The following is a 13661-nucleotide window of genomic DNA, read 5'->3' on the forward strand; positions in this document are numbered from 1 at the left end:
TGGCAGCATCTTGCGGTGAAGATGTTTTTCAGAGGCAGAGACCAAGGGAAAGATGAATAGAGCAAAGTACAAATAGATCCTTGATGAAAACCTGCTCCAGAGTGCTCAGGACCTCAGACTGGGTGTAGGTTCACCTTCCAACAGGACAATGACCCTAAGCACACAGCCAAGACAACGCAGGAGTGGCTTCGGGACAAGTCTCTGAATGTCCTTTAGTGGCCCAGTCAGAGCCCGGACTTGAACCCGATTGAACATCTCTGGAGATACCTGAAAATAGCTGTGCAGCGACGCTCCCCATCCAACCTGACAGAGCTTGAGAGGATCTGCAGAGAAGAATGGGAGAAACTCCCCAAATACAGGTGTGCCAAGCTTGTAGCATCATACCCAAGAAGACTCTCAACTGTATGTAACGTGGGTCGTCTAAAGGGGACCAAGGCGCAGCCTGTAGAGTGCTCATATTAACTTTAATGAAAACACTTCAACAAAACGACCGACAACAGTTCCGTCAGGTGACATACACTAAACAGAAAACAACTACCTACAAAAACCCAGGAAGAAAAACCCCTACTTAAATATGATCTCCAATCAGAGGCAACGAGGACCAGCTGCCTCCAATTGGAGCTCAACCCCAAACAACCCCAACATAGAAATAGAAAAACTAGAACTAAACATAGAAATAGGAAACATAGAAACACAAAACACCCCCTGTCACGCCCTGACCTACTCTACTATAGAAAATTACATCTTACTAGGGTCAGGACGTGACACTGTAACTGTTTTTATTTGCAACAATTTCTAAAAACCTGTTTTTGCTTTGTCATTATGGGGTATTGTGTGTAGATTGATGAAGGAAAAACACAATTAAATCAATTTTAGAACAAGGCTGTAACGTAACAAAATGTGGAAAAAGTCAAGGGGTCTGAAAACGTTCCGAATGCGCTGTAAGTGCCTAATAAAATACTTAGCGTTATGACCCTCGTTATGTCTTTCCCCTCCAGAGCCTAAGTTTGTGGGTTCATTCTGGGTGCCAGAGAGTGAGAACCCAGACGATGATAAGATCTTCTTCTTCTTCCGGGAGACAGCGGTGGAGGCTCAAGGCCTGGGGAAGTCCACCTACTCCCGCATCGGACAGCTCTGCAGGGTGAGAACACCGCTCAGATTATACCGTGCCTGTATTACACCGTAGCTTAAAGAGTGGCATATTGTAACATAGCTAATACTATAGCCATACACTCGTAACCTTTTCCTTAGGCTCTGGCGTACACATACGCTATGCTGTGTCAAGGGCACATTTTTTTGGTACGTAAAATTCTTTGATGTTTAAGTATGTACAGCAATGATATATTATCACGGGAATATTTACTTTAGAACTTTGGTCTATAATGTTGTTGCAGAATGACATGGGTGGCCAGCGTAGTCTGGTCAACAAGTGGACCACGTTCTTGAAGACTCGTCTCATCTGTTCTGTGCCGGGCAGTGACGGCAGTGACACGTACTTTGACGAGCTCCGTAAGTAGCCGCAACACTCCGAGTGCATTATCTGATCCTAGCTGTCGCTCCAGGCCCTACCAGAGCACGGGATTCAACCAATTAAGATTCATCTGAGCTAAATGGACAGAGCCGGAGGTTATGTTTGTGTTTCTCTGACCTTTGACCTCTACCCTCTGACCGGTGTTCCTCCCACAGGGGATGTGTTCCTGCTGCAGACCAAGGACAGGAAGAACCCTCTGGTCTACACCGTCTTCTCTACCTCCAGGTCAGAGTTCAAACCAGGGGATGGATTGAGTTATTGTCTGCTCTTGTGCTTGTGTGTGCATATGAGTGTGTGTGTGTGTGTGTTTGTGTTCCTGACTATGATTGTGTATTTATTAGTAGGCTGTGTCTCTAACTGTGCGTCCCCTGCCACCCAGCAGCAGCGTATTCAAGGGATCAGCCGTGTGTATCTACACCATGAATGACATCCGCAGGGCCTTCTTGGGGCCCTTCGCCCACAAAGAGGGTCCAAACTACCAGTGGGTCCCCTTCCAGGGCAAAGTCCCCTACCCACGCCCTGGCATGGTACGTAGCCTACATCAGTTCTGTAGGAATTTACTGAATAGGACATTTTAACATCAGTAGTTTAGCTCATTAACTATACTAACAATCACCATTGTGATAGCTCTGTTTGGCCGATGTTAAACCCTGGGCTGAGCCCATGTGACCCGTCTTAACTCATAATAATCTTATAAAAACCTCATAATAACCTCTCTGTGCTGTTACTCTGTGTGACCCCTTAGTGCCCAAGCAAGACATTCGGCAGCTTCGAGTCCACCAAAGGTTTCCCTGACGACGTGATCCAGTTTGCCCGGCACCACCCTCTCATGTTTAACCCCGTGTACCCCCTGAACCGCCGGCCAGTCTTCCTGAGGACCAACGTAGACTATAGCTTCACCCAGATCGCTGTGGACCGGGTGGGCGCCGCAGACGGGCATTATGATGTCATGTTCATTGGCACAGGTAACCACCTTACCCTTACAGGTAGCCGTTAAGATTCATGCTTAGCCTGGTCCCAGATCTGCTTGTGCTCTTGACAATTCCATTGCTGTCATTGTCGAGCCAAACAGCAGAAACATACTGGCACCCAGGGTAATTTATGCCATCCGCGTGGTACTCTTGACCCTTGGATTCTATGTGTTATACTAAATAGAATGTGTATTACTGAGCAGAGTTTATATTGAATATGGATGGATTGTGGGATCCAGTCTGAAACTCCGTGTGGGTGCGTCACAGACAAAGGGACGGTGCTGAAGGTGATCTCTGTACCTAAAGAGAGCTGGAACAACATGGAGGACCTGCTACTGGAGGAGCTAGAGGTGTTCAAGGTGAGGGGGCCGCATCCATCGTTCTGCTGGTGTCAGAGGAGGCTGGTGGGAGGAGCTAGAGGAGGACTCATTGTGGCTGGAATGGAATAAACGGAGCGCAGTCAAACGTGGTTTCCACGAGATTGATATTGTTCCATTTATTCCATTCCAAGGAGCCTGTCCTCCAATAACCCCTCCCACCAGCCTCCTCTGGCTTGTATGTGTATATTTAATGACATGCAAGTCTATGTTTACGTTTCTATTTAAGAGTGTGATACTTAACCGTTTATTCTGCTCTACAGGATGCCTCATCCGTCATCAACATGCAGATATCCTCAAAACGGGTAAGAGTCTCTTAAACCCTAACATATCATCTTAGGGCTGAGGGGCAACAGCTAGAAGCTAAAAGAGAGCACGAGAGGAAAGCTAAGATAAAATCTGATAGATTGGCACCAGTGAATTATTAGCTCTCCAATACTGTAATTACAAGATGTTTAATATCAAGCAATTTGACTGTGGGCCACTAACATTTTTCCGCTCTCTCTGTCCACAGCAACAGCTGTATGTGGGCTCAGACACGGGGCTGGCCCAGGTTCCTCTGCATCGCTGCAGTATCTATGGGAAGGCCTGTGCTGAGTGCTGCCTGGCCAGAGACCCCTACTGCGCCTGGGACGGCACCTCCTGCACCCGCTACCTACCCAACACCAAACGGTAAACAAATATACAAACTCAAACTTACAACCCAGCATGCTACCTACCCAACACCAAACGGTAAACAAATATACAAAGCCTAACATACAACCTAGCATGCTACCTACCCAACACAAAACAGTGAACATGCTATTTGCCCAACTATTGAACCATAACCAACTTCATCCACTTCCTTTAAAACTGTAATCACCAAACCTGATCCACTATAACCAGCCAAATCTAAACACCACAAACCCTACTCATACAAACCCCAGGTAACCACACTCTTAGAAAAAAAGGGTTCCTAAAGGTTTTTTTTCCAGCTGTCCCCATAGGAGTAACCTTTTTGGTTCCTGGTAGAACCATAGTCATTATAATCCCAAGCGATCAGACAGACATATCTGTCCTTGTTCTCCAGGCGTTTCCGTCGTCAGGACGTGAGGAATGGAGACCCCAACACCCTGTGTTCAGGAGGTAAGACTCTTCCACTCTGCACTAAGTCTGAACTCAGACTCATAAACTGAGCTCTGAACTCAGACTCATAAATCATGCTGATATCAATGGGAGACTAGACAAACGTTTTAGTTACGCACTCGGATTTCAACTTAGGATTCGGGCACACTGTGCCAAGGAGCTAACTCTCTCTCCCATGCTCCCACCCAGAGAGGGCAGGGTGATTAGTGTGATTCTGTGCCATAATCTCTCTTTGGCCCGTATTAGACGAGTTACACAAAAGGCATGACATGACGATTCCACACAATTATGTCATATCGTGCTCGGTGAGGGTGTTGCGCAAGACAGGGAAAGGTCAGTGGCATTATCTCAGAGTTTGGCTGTGACGAGGGACAAACGGTACACACACACGTGATGATTTACTTACGCTTTTTTACTGTCAAATAAATATACAATTGTAATCTCACATTAGCTCATGTTATCTGATGGTGTGTATCGCCCACTGTAGACCACCACAAGCACCGAGTGGCAGAGAGGAGGCTGTTTGGGGTGGAAGGGAGCAGCACCTTCCTGGAGTGTATCCCCAAATCCCTGCAGGCCAGAGTGACCTGGACCTTCCAGAAACAACCCCACAACGCCAAGGAAGAGGTAAAAGGCAAAATGACAGTTAAGAGACATACAGTTGAAAGGTCATTCATAGTAACTCTTTCTTCTCACTAATATTTTCAACAGTATTCAAGGGATTTTTGGTTCACATTGACTGTGTTTCAAGCTCTAATATTCAGCTGTGTGTGTTTCGGTCTGTGTGTGATGTCATCCAGCTGCGTCTGGATGACCGTGTGCTGCAGACAGAGCGGGGGCTGTTGGTGAGGAGGGTACTGAAGCGGGACGTGGGCCTCTACCAGTGCCACGCCATGGAGCACGGCTTCACCCAGACCCTACTGGGCATCACCCTGGAGGTAGTACCCTCCTCCTCCTCTTCCTCCCCGCCCGCCGACCCTCTCCTTCGATTGGACCCCCGCAGCGGAGGCGGCGGCGGCCCACCTTCCACCAATCAGAAGCTGTGGTACCGGGACTTCATGCAGCTGGTTGACCACCCGAACCTCAGCACCGTGGATCAGATCTGTGAGCAGGTGTGGGCGCGCAAGAGCGCCCAATCGGACAAGAGCTTCCCGTCTTCTCCCGACAAACAGGCCCCGCCCATCGGTCCCGTGGTCCGGCCCCCTAACAAGAAGTGGAAGCATCTGCAGGACATCCGCAAGGGGAGGAACCGCCGAACCCACGACGGGAAACCCTCCCCACGAGCACCACGCAGCGCAGGGGAGTGACAACAGAGAGAGAGGAGAGAAAGAAGGAGAGAGACTGAGGGTGGCGAGAGAGGGAAGAGAGGGAAGAGAAGGAAGAGGAAAAGAGCGAGACAGAGACTGATAGAGACCAAGGACCTCTGGAGGGTGTCAACACACACACAGCACCTCCTTCTTTGTGAATATTTATCTTCCGACACCCCACTAGCTACTGCCCCATGATGCTTCACTCTGCCCTGACCCCTGACCCCCGATTAGCTTGTATCGCCACTTATTATTCCCCCTATCTTAATTCTATCTGTCCCAGCTCTCAATCCCGTTGGATATACTCTCCTGGAGAACTTCTGATGGAGACCTCACCTCTACAGAATAGACTGAAAGGGTCCCCAAGTTAAAAGAAGGCTCAGTGTGTGTCACTCAATCGCTCAACTGGAATACAACTGACTCGTAACCGGAATATCAGAATGGAAAAAGACACACATACACACCACAGGAGGTTGGTGGCACCTTAATTAGGGAGGACGGGCTCGTGGTAATGACTGGAGTGGAATCAGTGGAACGGTATCAAACACATGGTTTCCATGGTTTCCAGGTGTTTGATGCATTTCCATTTGCTCCGTTTCTGGCCATTTTTATGAGCCGTCCTCCCCTCAGCAGCCTCCTGTGATACACACGTTTACAACCCAAGATGACAATAACTTTGATAACACGGATTACAAATTGTGAGATGGACAAAAACAATGGGCTCCACATACCTCCAAATGCACATTGATCAACTTAGGTATAATCACATTTCACGTGTTTTGCAAAGAGAGCCTAATGTAGATGTGTGCTTTGTGGCAGATGCAGGCTTTGATATACTTTTTTGGTCCAAACCACTACAGATAGGAGAAAGCACTACTGTCATTCCAGGGTATAGAGAGAGTTCTTACAATGAGGTGAGATTCTGAAGCAGAGAGAGAGAGTGTACAGGATCAGTACAATGGTTCCATTGTGATTCTATTTTACAAAACGGCTGACAAGGTAGAGGAAGTGGGCGATATTCTACCTGTATGTTTATGTGGTGACAAGAAAAATGTTTTGTGTTTTATTTAGTCATTTATTTAAATGATCTGTGTGTATTTTCTGACTCTAATGACTTGTGTTGTGTGCTGACACATTTACATGGGGGGAGTTCAAGTGACAGACTGCACAACATCAATGTGGACGTGGCAAAACAATAGTGGGCTTTGAATACGACATCCCAACTTTGGGCTAAAAGCATGATATTTATATGTGAAAAGAAAACATCTCGATTTTTATTCCAAATGGTACATACATTGTTCTTTTAGACTACACTGTTCGCCTGGGTAAATGATCAGAAGCTGTGTGCGTGCGTGCGTGCGTGCGTGCGTGCGTAAATAAACGTCCCTCCCTCCGTGCTGTGTCTGTAGGCCCATCTCTGAGTGTTCATTTTACAGTATATCTTTGATGCCTTCAGTTCAGCAAAACACATTTGTCCTCTGTGAAATGGTGTGAGTAGACCGCCACCTAGTTTCCTTTCCGTGTACAGGCCTGGTCCGTTGACTCTCTATGGTACGATTCAATGCACGTCATACATAGTCTGTTGTTGACAAGTTGTTTTTTTTAAATAAAACGTGCTTTAAATGTTTCTCCTTTTACCGGTGAAGTCTATGAGAGCCTACAGATGTGCGGAATCCCGTCTTTTATTTATAGCTGCTTTATAAAGTTGTAATTATTAACTATTGAACGACTGAGGCCAATAAGTTAAGTGGGCTGTAGTTTTGTGCTCTCCAATTGCATGACCAAGGTTAGGGGCTAGACGGTGTACAATGGAGACTTTGGCTGCCTATCTGAATGGCACTCTATTCCCTAGTGCACTGCTTTTGACCAGGGCCCATGGGGTTCTGGTCAAAAGTAGTGCACTATATAGGGAATAGAGTGCCATTTGGGAGACACCCTTTGAGAAGTGAGAGGGACTTGTGTTCAACAATGTTCAATATGGTTATCCTATGTATCATGTGCACAAATAAGCTAATATGTCATGGTGGATATTTTTTTTATTTTTATGTAGAGACTTGGGGCTCTATTTAATCTGTATCGATGAAGCGTTACAGATTGCGCGATAGAAACTTAAAGGTGATTTCCAATTGAGATGACAAGCGCAGTGTTTACTGTGAATGCAGTCTCTGCTAATGCGGGGACATTGCTTTTAAAGTGAAATCAAGCTGTAACGCTAAACTTCATTGATTAGAGCCCTTACAGTTGTATCATACACGTTCTGCAAAAACTATCATCATTCAAAAAAACATTTGGTAAATGTTGATCCGGTTGTCCAATTAGCATCATTGTTCTTCACGCTGCCCTCCAACCGCTGATCCTTTCTATTCCATGCTATGTGACACACCCCAACTATGTGTGTGTGTGTGTGTGTGTGTGTGTGTGTGTGTGTGTGTGTGTGTGTGTGTGTGTGTGTGTGTGTGTGTGTGTGTGTGTGTGTGCGTGTGTGTGTGTGTGTGTTTGGAGGAAAGGAGAGCTCTTTACATATTGGCTTAGGAGGAGAGGTAGTCTGTAGAAACAGTTCAAAGTTCAGAGGCCAAAGTTGACATGGTGCACTGTATTACTTCCAGAGTTATTTGTGGATTGTTGTGCCGGATTGTTTTTGATTAACACAATAAAGTGCCCAGTTACTTTACATCTGAGTAGTTTATTGTAATATGACATAGCCTAACATCTACTGTTTTATACACTACTGAGTATTACAGCACAACTATGCCTGCATTCACACAGGCAGCCCAATTCTTATATTTTTTTCACTTATTGTTTTTTTGTGGAATCAGATCTGCACTGAAAAGTAAATGATGTGAAAAGATCTAATGTGATTGGTCAAAAGACCAATTAGTGGAAAAAATATCAGAATTGGGCTGCCTGTGTAAGCGCAGTCTATGGTCTTCAGGCTTGCTGCCTTATGTTAACGGAGAGCAAGGATGCAATTCCTATTCCGTACACAAGGTGGCATCACTGTATTTACAGAGAGTTGGGGAATGTACTCTGGAAAAATAGTTTACCAAGCTACCAGGCCCGTTCCAGCGGATCACATTTGACAAGTCACCGTCTTTCAGTGTGTTGCACTATGGGGATACAAATTGTCCGACTGCATGAACTTTACAAAAATCATGTGATCAAAAATAATGAAGTTGACTGCAGTCGACTGCAAGTTTCTGCAGTTTCTCTCCACCAACTTCATTCTGCAGCCATAGCTTGCGTTGTGGGAGGCGTTGTTGTCAACGAATCATTTTCTTTCTTCTTTTTTTGACTCACGCGGACGTGACCAAATACATGACTGACTGAAACCGGAATCAACTTTGCCGCGATTCATGTATACAGTGGATATATAGAAATGAATGTTATGTTTGAGGCTCTCGCTTACTAATTGAGTGTACATAAGATTTAAGATTGTGATTGTGTGATATAGGGGTTGGGGACATGTTTTTTTCAACGTTATGATTTAAAAAATATATATATTAACAATTCCTGCAATTCCTGTTGGAAAACCACATTAGTGTCCAAGTTTCGGCTGTCGCAGATGCACGTTCCCCGACATCACTCCTCGACTTTCGTCTGCAGGCCGTTGCTTTAGCCTTACCACTCAGACACGCCCAATTACTTCACACTTGGAAGAAGTTAAACTACACTAAATCTACCCTTAAGAAAAAAATGTTTTACTGAAGTTGCTGAAAAGGAAAGGAAATTCTTGCCTACCTCACCCATATTTAGCTACACTGCTACAAACAAATCTGTGCTGCCATGTCCCCCAACCCCTTACATCCCACCACCGCCCCTTAACCTTTCATATTACTGGCTCCCTGACATTCTCCAGGAGGGGCTGCTGTGGGAAAGGGGGGGGGGGGGGTAGTGGAGCAACCATCCAAACGTTATGACTCACATTCTTCATAGAAATATCATAATGACCCTGCTGTCACCGCTGACCCCAACTTTTCCCAGCTTGGAATGTTCATGCCCATGCGACATACAGCCACGAGCACAAATACACACACACACACACACACACACACACACACACACACACACACACACACACACACACACACACACACACACACACACACACACACACACACACACACACACACACACACACACACACACACACACACACACACACACACACACACAATGCGGTTATAAACACATGTATTACTCAAACTGGGAACCAATTAGCCCCCCTCTGAGTCCCTTACTCTGCTTGTTAGTAGAGCAGGGATCGGTATGTATGTATGTACTCATGGGCCGGGGGGTCCGTGGGGTCCTAGGACCAGCAGGCCTAATTGAGGACTCATTTCCGCAGGGTTATAGAGGGGCTTAGATTAACATGCAGGTGAGTACCTCATGCCCCCCCCCCCCCCCCTCCTGAGAACAATTATGGGGCACACTCAGGGGGGCACACAGTGCACCAGCGTGTAACAGGAAAGCCCCCCCAACATACCTCTTCTAAACGTTTTTACAATTCTGCAGCTGATTTGCCACACTTGTTAAAATAGGACAGTAAGTGCCTGTTTCAGTGATCCTAAGAGAAAACTAACTACATAATGAAGGATCTTATTGCACCTTGATTTGTATTTAACCTTTATCTGAACAAATTCTTCTTGACAATGGCGGCCTACCAAGAGGCAAAACGCCTCCTGTGGGGATAGGGGCTGAGATAAAAAAAAAAAAGTAGGCCAAAACACACCTCACGACAAAAGAGACACCACAACAACATGAAGAGAGACCTAAGACGACAACATACTGTAGCATGGCGGCACCACAACGTGACAACACAACATGGTAGCAACACAACACGACAACAACACAACATGGTAGCAACACAACACGACAACAACACAACATGGTAGCACCACAACATGGTAGCAGCACAACATGGTAGCAGCACAAACATGGTACAAACATTGTGAGGCACAGACAGCAAAAAGGTCGAGACAACAATACATCACGTGAAGCAGCCACAAGTGTCAGTATGATCGAGTATTTGAATGTAGAGATGGAGATAAAACTTTCCAGTTTGAGTGTTTTTTTGCAGCTTGTTCCAGTTGCTAACTGCAGCAAACTGAAAAAAGGAGCGACCCAAGGATGTGTGTGCTTTGGAGACCTTATACCGGAATGTGACTGGCAGAATGGGTGCTGTATGTGGAGGATGAGGGTTGCAGTAGGTATCTCAGATAGGGGGGAGTGAGGCCTAAGAGGCATCAACCAGTGATTCTTGCGCTGGGTATACAGAGATGACCAGTTTACAGAGGAGTATGCTGTGTAGTGATATATCCTATAAGGAGCATTGGTGGAAAATCTGATCGCCGAATGGTAAAGAACATCTAGCCGCTCCAGAGCAACCTTACCTGACGATCTATAAGTTATGTCTCCGTAATCTAGCATGGGTAGGATGGTCATCTGAATCAGGGTTAGTTTGGCAGCTGGGGTAAAAGAGGAGTGATTATGATAGAGGAAACCAAGTCTAGATTTAACCTTAGCCTGCAGCTTTGATATGTTCTAAGTACTCCAAAGTACTTGTAAGCTTTCTGGACAAAACAAAAGCTCTGTTCTAGAGCCGGGGTGTCAAACACATTCCATAGAGTGCCTAGTGTCTGCAGGTTTTAGTTTTTTCCTTTCAATTAAGACCTAGACTATCAGGTGTGGGGAGTTCCTTAATAATTTGTAACCAGGGAAGAGCGGAAACATTCGGCACTCCATGGAATGAGTTTGATACGTGTTGTAGAGCGTTCAACACAACATTTAGGGACGAGCTGAGTATTAGACTGTATCACCTGCATATAAATGGCTGGTACTGCCTGAGCTATGTTGTTGATGTAAATTGAGAAGAGCGTGGGGCCTAGGATCGAGCCTTGGGGTACTCCCTCAGTGACAGGCAGTGGCTGAGACAGCAGATGTTCTGACTTAATACAGTGCACTCTTTGAGAGAGGTAGTTAGCGAACAAGGCCAAAGACCCCTCAGAGACACCAATACTCCTTAGCCGACCCACAGGAATGGAATGGTCTACCATTTTAAAAGCTTCGGCCAAGTCAATAAAAATAGCAGCACAACGTTTCTTACAGTCAAGGGCAGTGGTAACATCATTTAGGACCTTTAAGGTAGCAGTGACACATCCATAACCTGAGCGGAAACCAGATTGCATACCAGAGAGAATACTATAGACATCAAAATAGCCAGTCAGTTGATTATCGACAGGTTTTTCCAACACTTTTGATAAACAGGGTCAGCTTGATCTCCCCCTATAAATATAGGACTCATCATTATGATGCCACTGTTGCTATGGCACATGATTACAACCCTGGTGCTTTGGCAGGCAGAGGGGGAAACTTTAGTGCCAGGCTCTGTGGGTCCTTCACTGGGCCATTTGAGCATTGTCCAGGAGAGCCATCTCCTCATCTCAGCTCTCAGCTTCCTGGCCTGGCACATCATCCCCTCAATCACACAGGCATAAGATATATATAGAGAGAGACAGAGTGAGAGTGAGAGAGAGAGAGAGAGAGAGAGAGAGAGAGAGAGAGAGTCATCTGGCAGAGGATGAGGGGACTGAGGCTGAGGCAAGTGACTTCAACATCCAGCAGTCATCCTAGACCCAGGAGAATCACGACATCTCTGTCTCTCACTCAATTATTTAATAACTGTGCTTCACTGCCTGAGAAGAGGCCAAGTCTCTTCATTTACTGTGTATTACTCACTGGTTTTCCATTACTTTTTAGTGTAGCTTACTTACTTAGCTTATTGTTTTTTTTTTCATTACTCAAAGAGCCAATAAGTGAGAGTGGATGGGCAGGAAATGTGCTGAGCTGGTTTATATGTGTTTTGAATTCAAGATTGACTGCGGAATTTGTCCTGTGGACGTCGGAAAATGCCTTCAAAACCGACCACTAGGGACAACAGTGTTACACTATTACCATCAAGTTGGCTGGGTTTTGCTAGGGTGATGTGGATGGGCCACGAGTCTGGATCAGAAGGTTGCAATGTTCGATCCCAGTCGTGGACACTGCTTTTTTATTTTTGTGTTTAACCCTATCCCAAACCTTAACCTTTACCTTAACCATTCGGAATGAGGGCCTAAACTTAATGTTTTAACCCTTTCCCAAACCTTAACCCTTACCTTAACCATTCGAAATGAGTGCCTAATCTTAACCTTTAACTTCGAAATTTGACATTTGGAGCAACTTCGAAAATTGACGTTTGGAGAACATGGATGAATGTCTAATTCTGCAGTGACACTGTGAGAACTTGTTTTTATTATGTGTGTGTAATAATATTTCACATAATAATAATATTATTATTATTGTGTGTGTGTGTGTGTGTGGTGTGTGTGTGTGTGTGTGTGTGTGTGTGTGTGTGTGTGTGTGTGTGTGTGTGTGTGTGTGTGTGTGTGTGTGTGTGTGTGTGTGTGTGTGTGTGTGTGTGTGTGTGCGTGTGTGTGTGTGTGTGTGCATGTGCGGTGCATTGGAAGAATTGTTCATCCATTTTTGTTGCAAACTATTCTGTTAACCTACAACTGCGTGGCGACCCACGACTCCAACACCGTCATTAAGTTTGCCAACTACACAACGGTGGTAGGCCTGATCACCGACAATGATGAGACAGCCAGAGACCTGGCAGTGTGGTACCAGGACAACAACCTCTCCCTCAACGTGATCAAGACAAAAGAGTACGCCCCCATTCACATCACTGGGGCTATAGTGGAGCAGGTTGAGAGCTCCTAGTTCCTTGGTGTCCACATGACCAACAAACTGTCATGGTCCAATCACACCAAGACAGTTGTGAAGAGGGCACGACAACGCCTATTCCACTCACGAGACTGAAAAGATTTGGCATGGGTCCTCAGATCCTCAAAAAGTTCTACAGCTGCACCATCGAGAGCATCCTGACTGATTGCATTATCGCCTGGTATGGCAACTGCTCGGCATTCAACCACAAGGCACTACAGAGGGTAGTGCGTACGGCCCAGTACATCACTGGGGTCAAGCTTCCTGCAATCCAGAACCTCTATACCAGGTGGTGTCAGAGGAAGGCCCTAGAAATTGTCAAAGACTCCAGCCTCCCAAGTCATAGACTGTTCTCTCTGCTACCACACTGCAAACAGTACCAGAGAGCCAAGTCTACGTCCAAATGGCTCCTTAACCCCTAAGCCATAAGACTACTGAACATTTAATCAAATGGCTACTATTTGCATTGACCCGCCCCCCTTTTGTACGCTGCTGCTACTCACTGTTTATTATCTATGCATAGTCACTTTATCCCTACTTACATGTACATATTATCTCAATTACCTTGACAAACCTGTACCCCCGCACA

The 13661-nt window shown here is 45.8% G+C and overlaps 1 protein-coding gene across 4 annotated transcripts in view; it reads left to right on the top strand.

The window, feature by feature from the left end:
* LOC106572278 (semaphorin-3B) overlaps window positions 1-7982 on the top strand; it is a 69338-nt gene extending 61356 nt beyond the window's left edge. For all 4 annotated transcript variants that reach the window (XM_045695976.2, XM_014146333.3, XM_045695977.2 and 1 more), the window contains 11 exons: window positions 999-1141; window positions 1395-1509; window positions 1687-1756; window positions 1914-2058; window positions 2277-2496; window positions 2770-2861; window positions 3143-3184; window positions 3394-3551; window positions 3949-4004; window positions 4492-4631; window positions 4805-7982. In XM_045695976.2, coding sequence (XP_045551932.1) covers window positions 999-1141; window positions 1395-1509; window positions 1687-1756; window positions 1914-2058; window positions 2277-2496; window positions 2770-2861; window positions 3143-3184; window positions 3394-3551; window positions 3949-4004; window positions 4492-4631; window positions 4805-5311 — 1688 coding nt within the window. In that variant the 3' untranslated portion in view covers window positions 5312-7982. The remainder of the gene's footprint in view (window positions 1-998; window positions 1142-1394; window positions 1510-1686; window positions 1757-1913; window positions 2059-2276; window positions 2497-2769; window positions 2862-3142; window positions 3185-3393; window positions 3552-3948; window positions 4005-4491; window positions 4632-4804) is intronic.
* Window positions 7983-13661: the final 5679 nt, after the last annotated feature.

Source organism: Salmo salar, chromosome 15, assembly GCF_965601325.2.
Source record: "Salmo salar chromosome 15, fSalSal1, whole genome shotgun sequence".
NCBI classification, from domain to species: domain Eukaryota; kingdom Metazoa; phylum Chordata; class Actinopteri; order Salmoniformes; family Salmonidae; genus Salmo; species Salmo salar.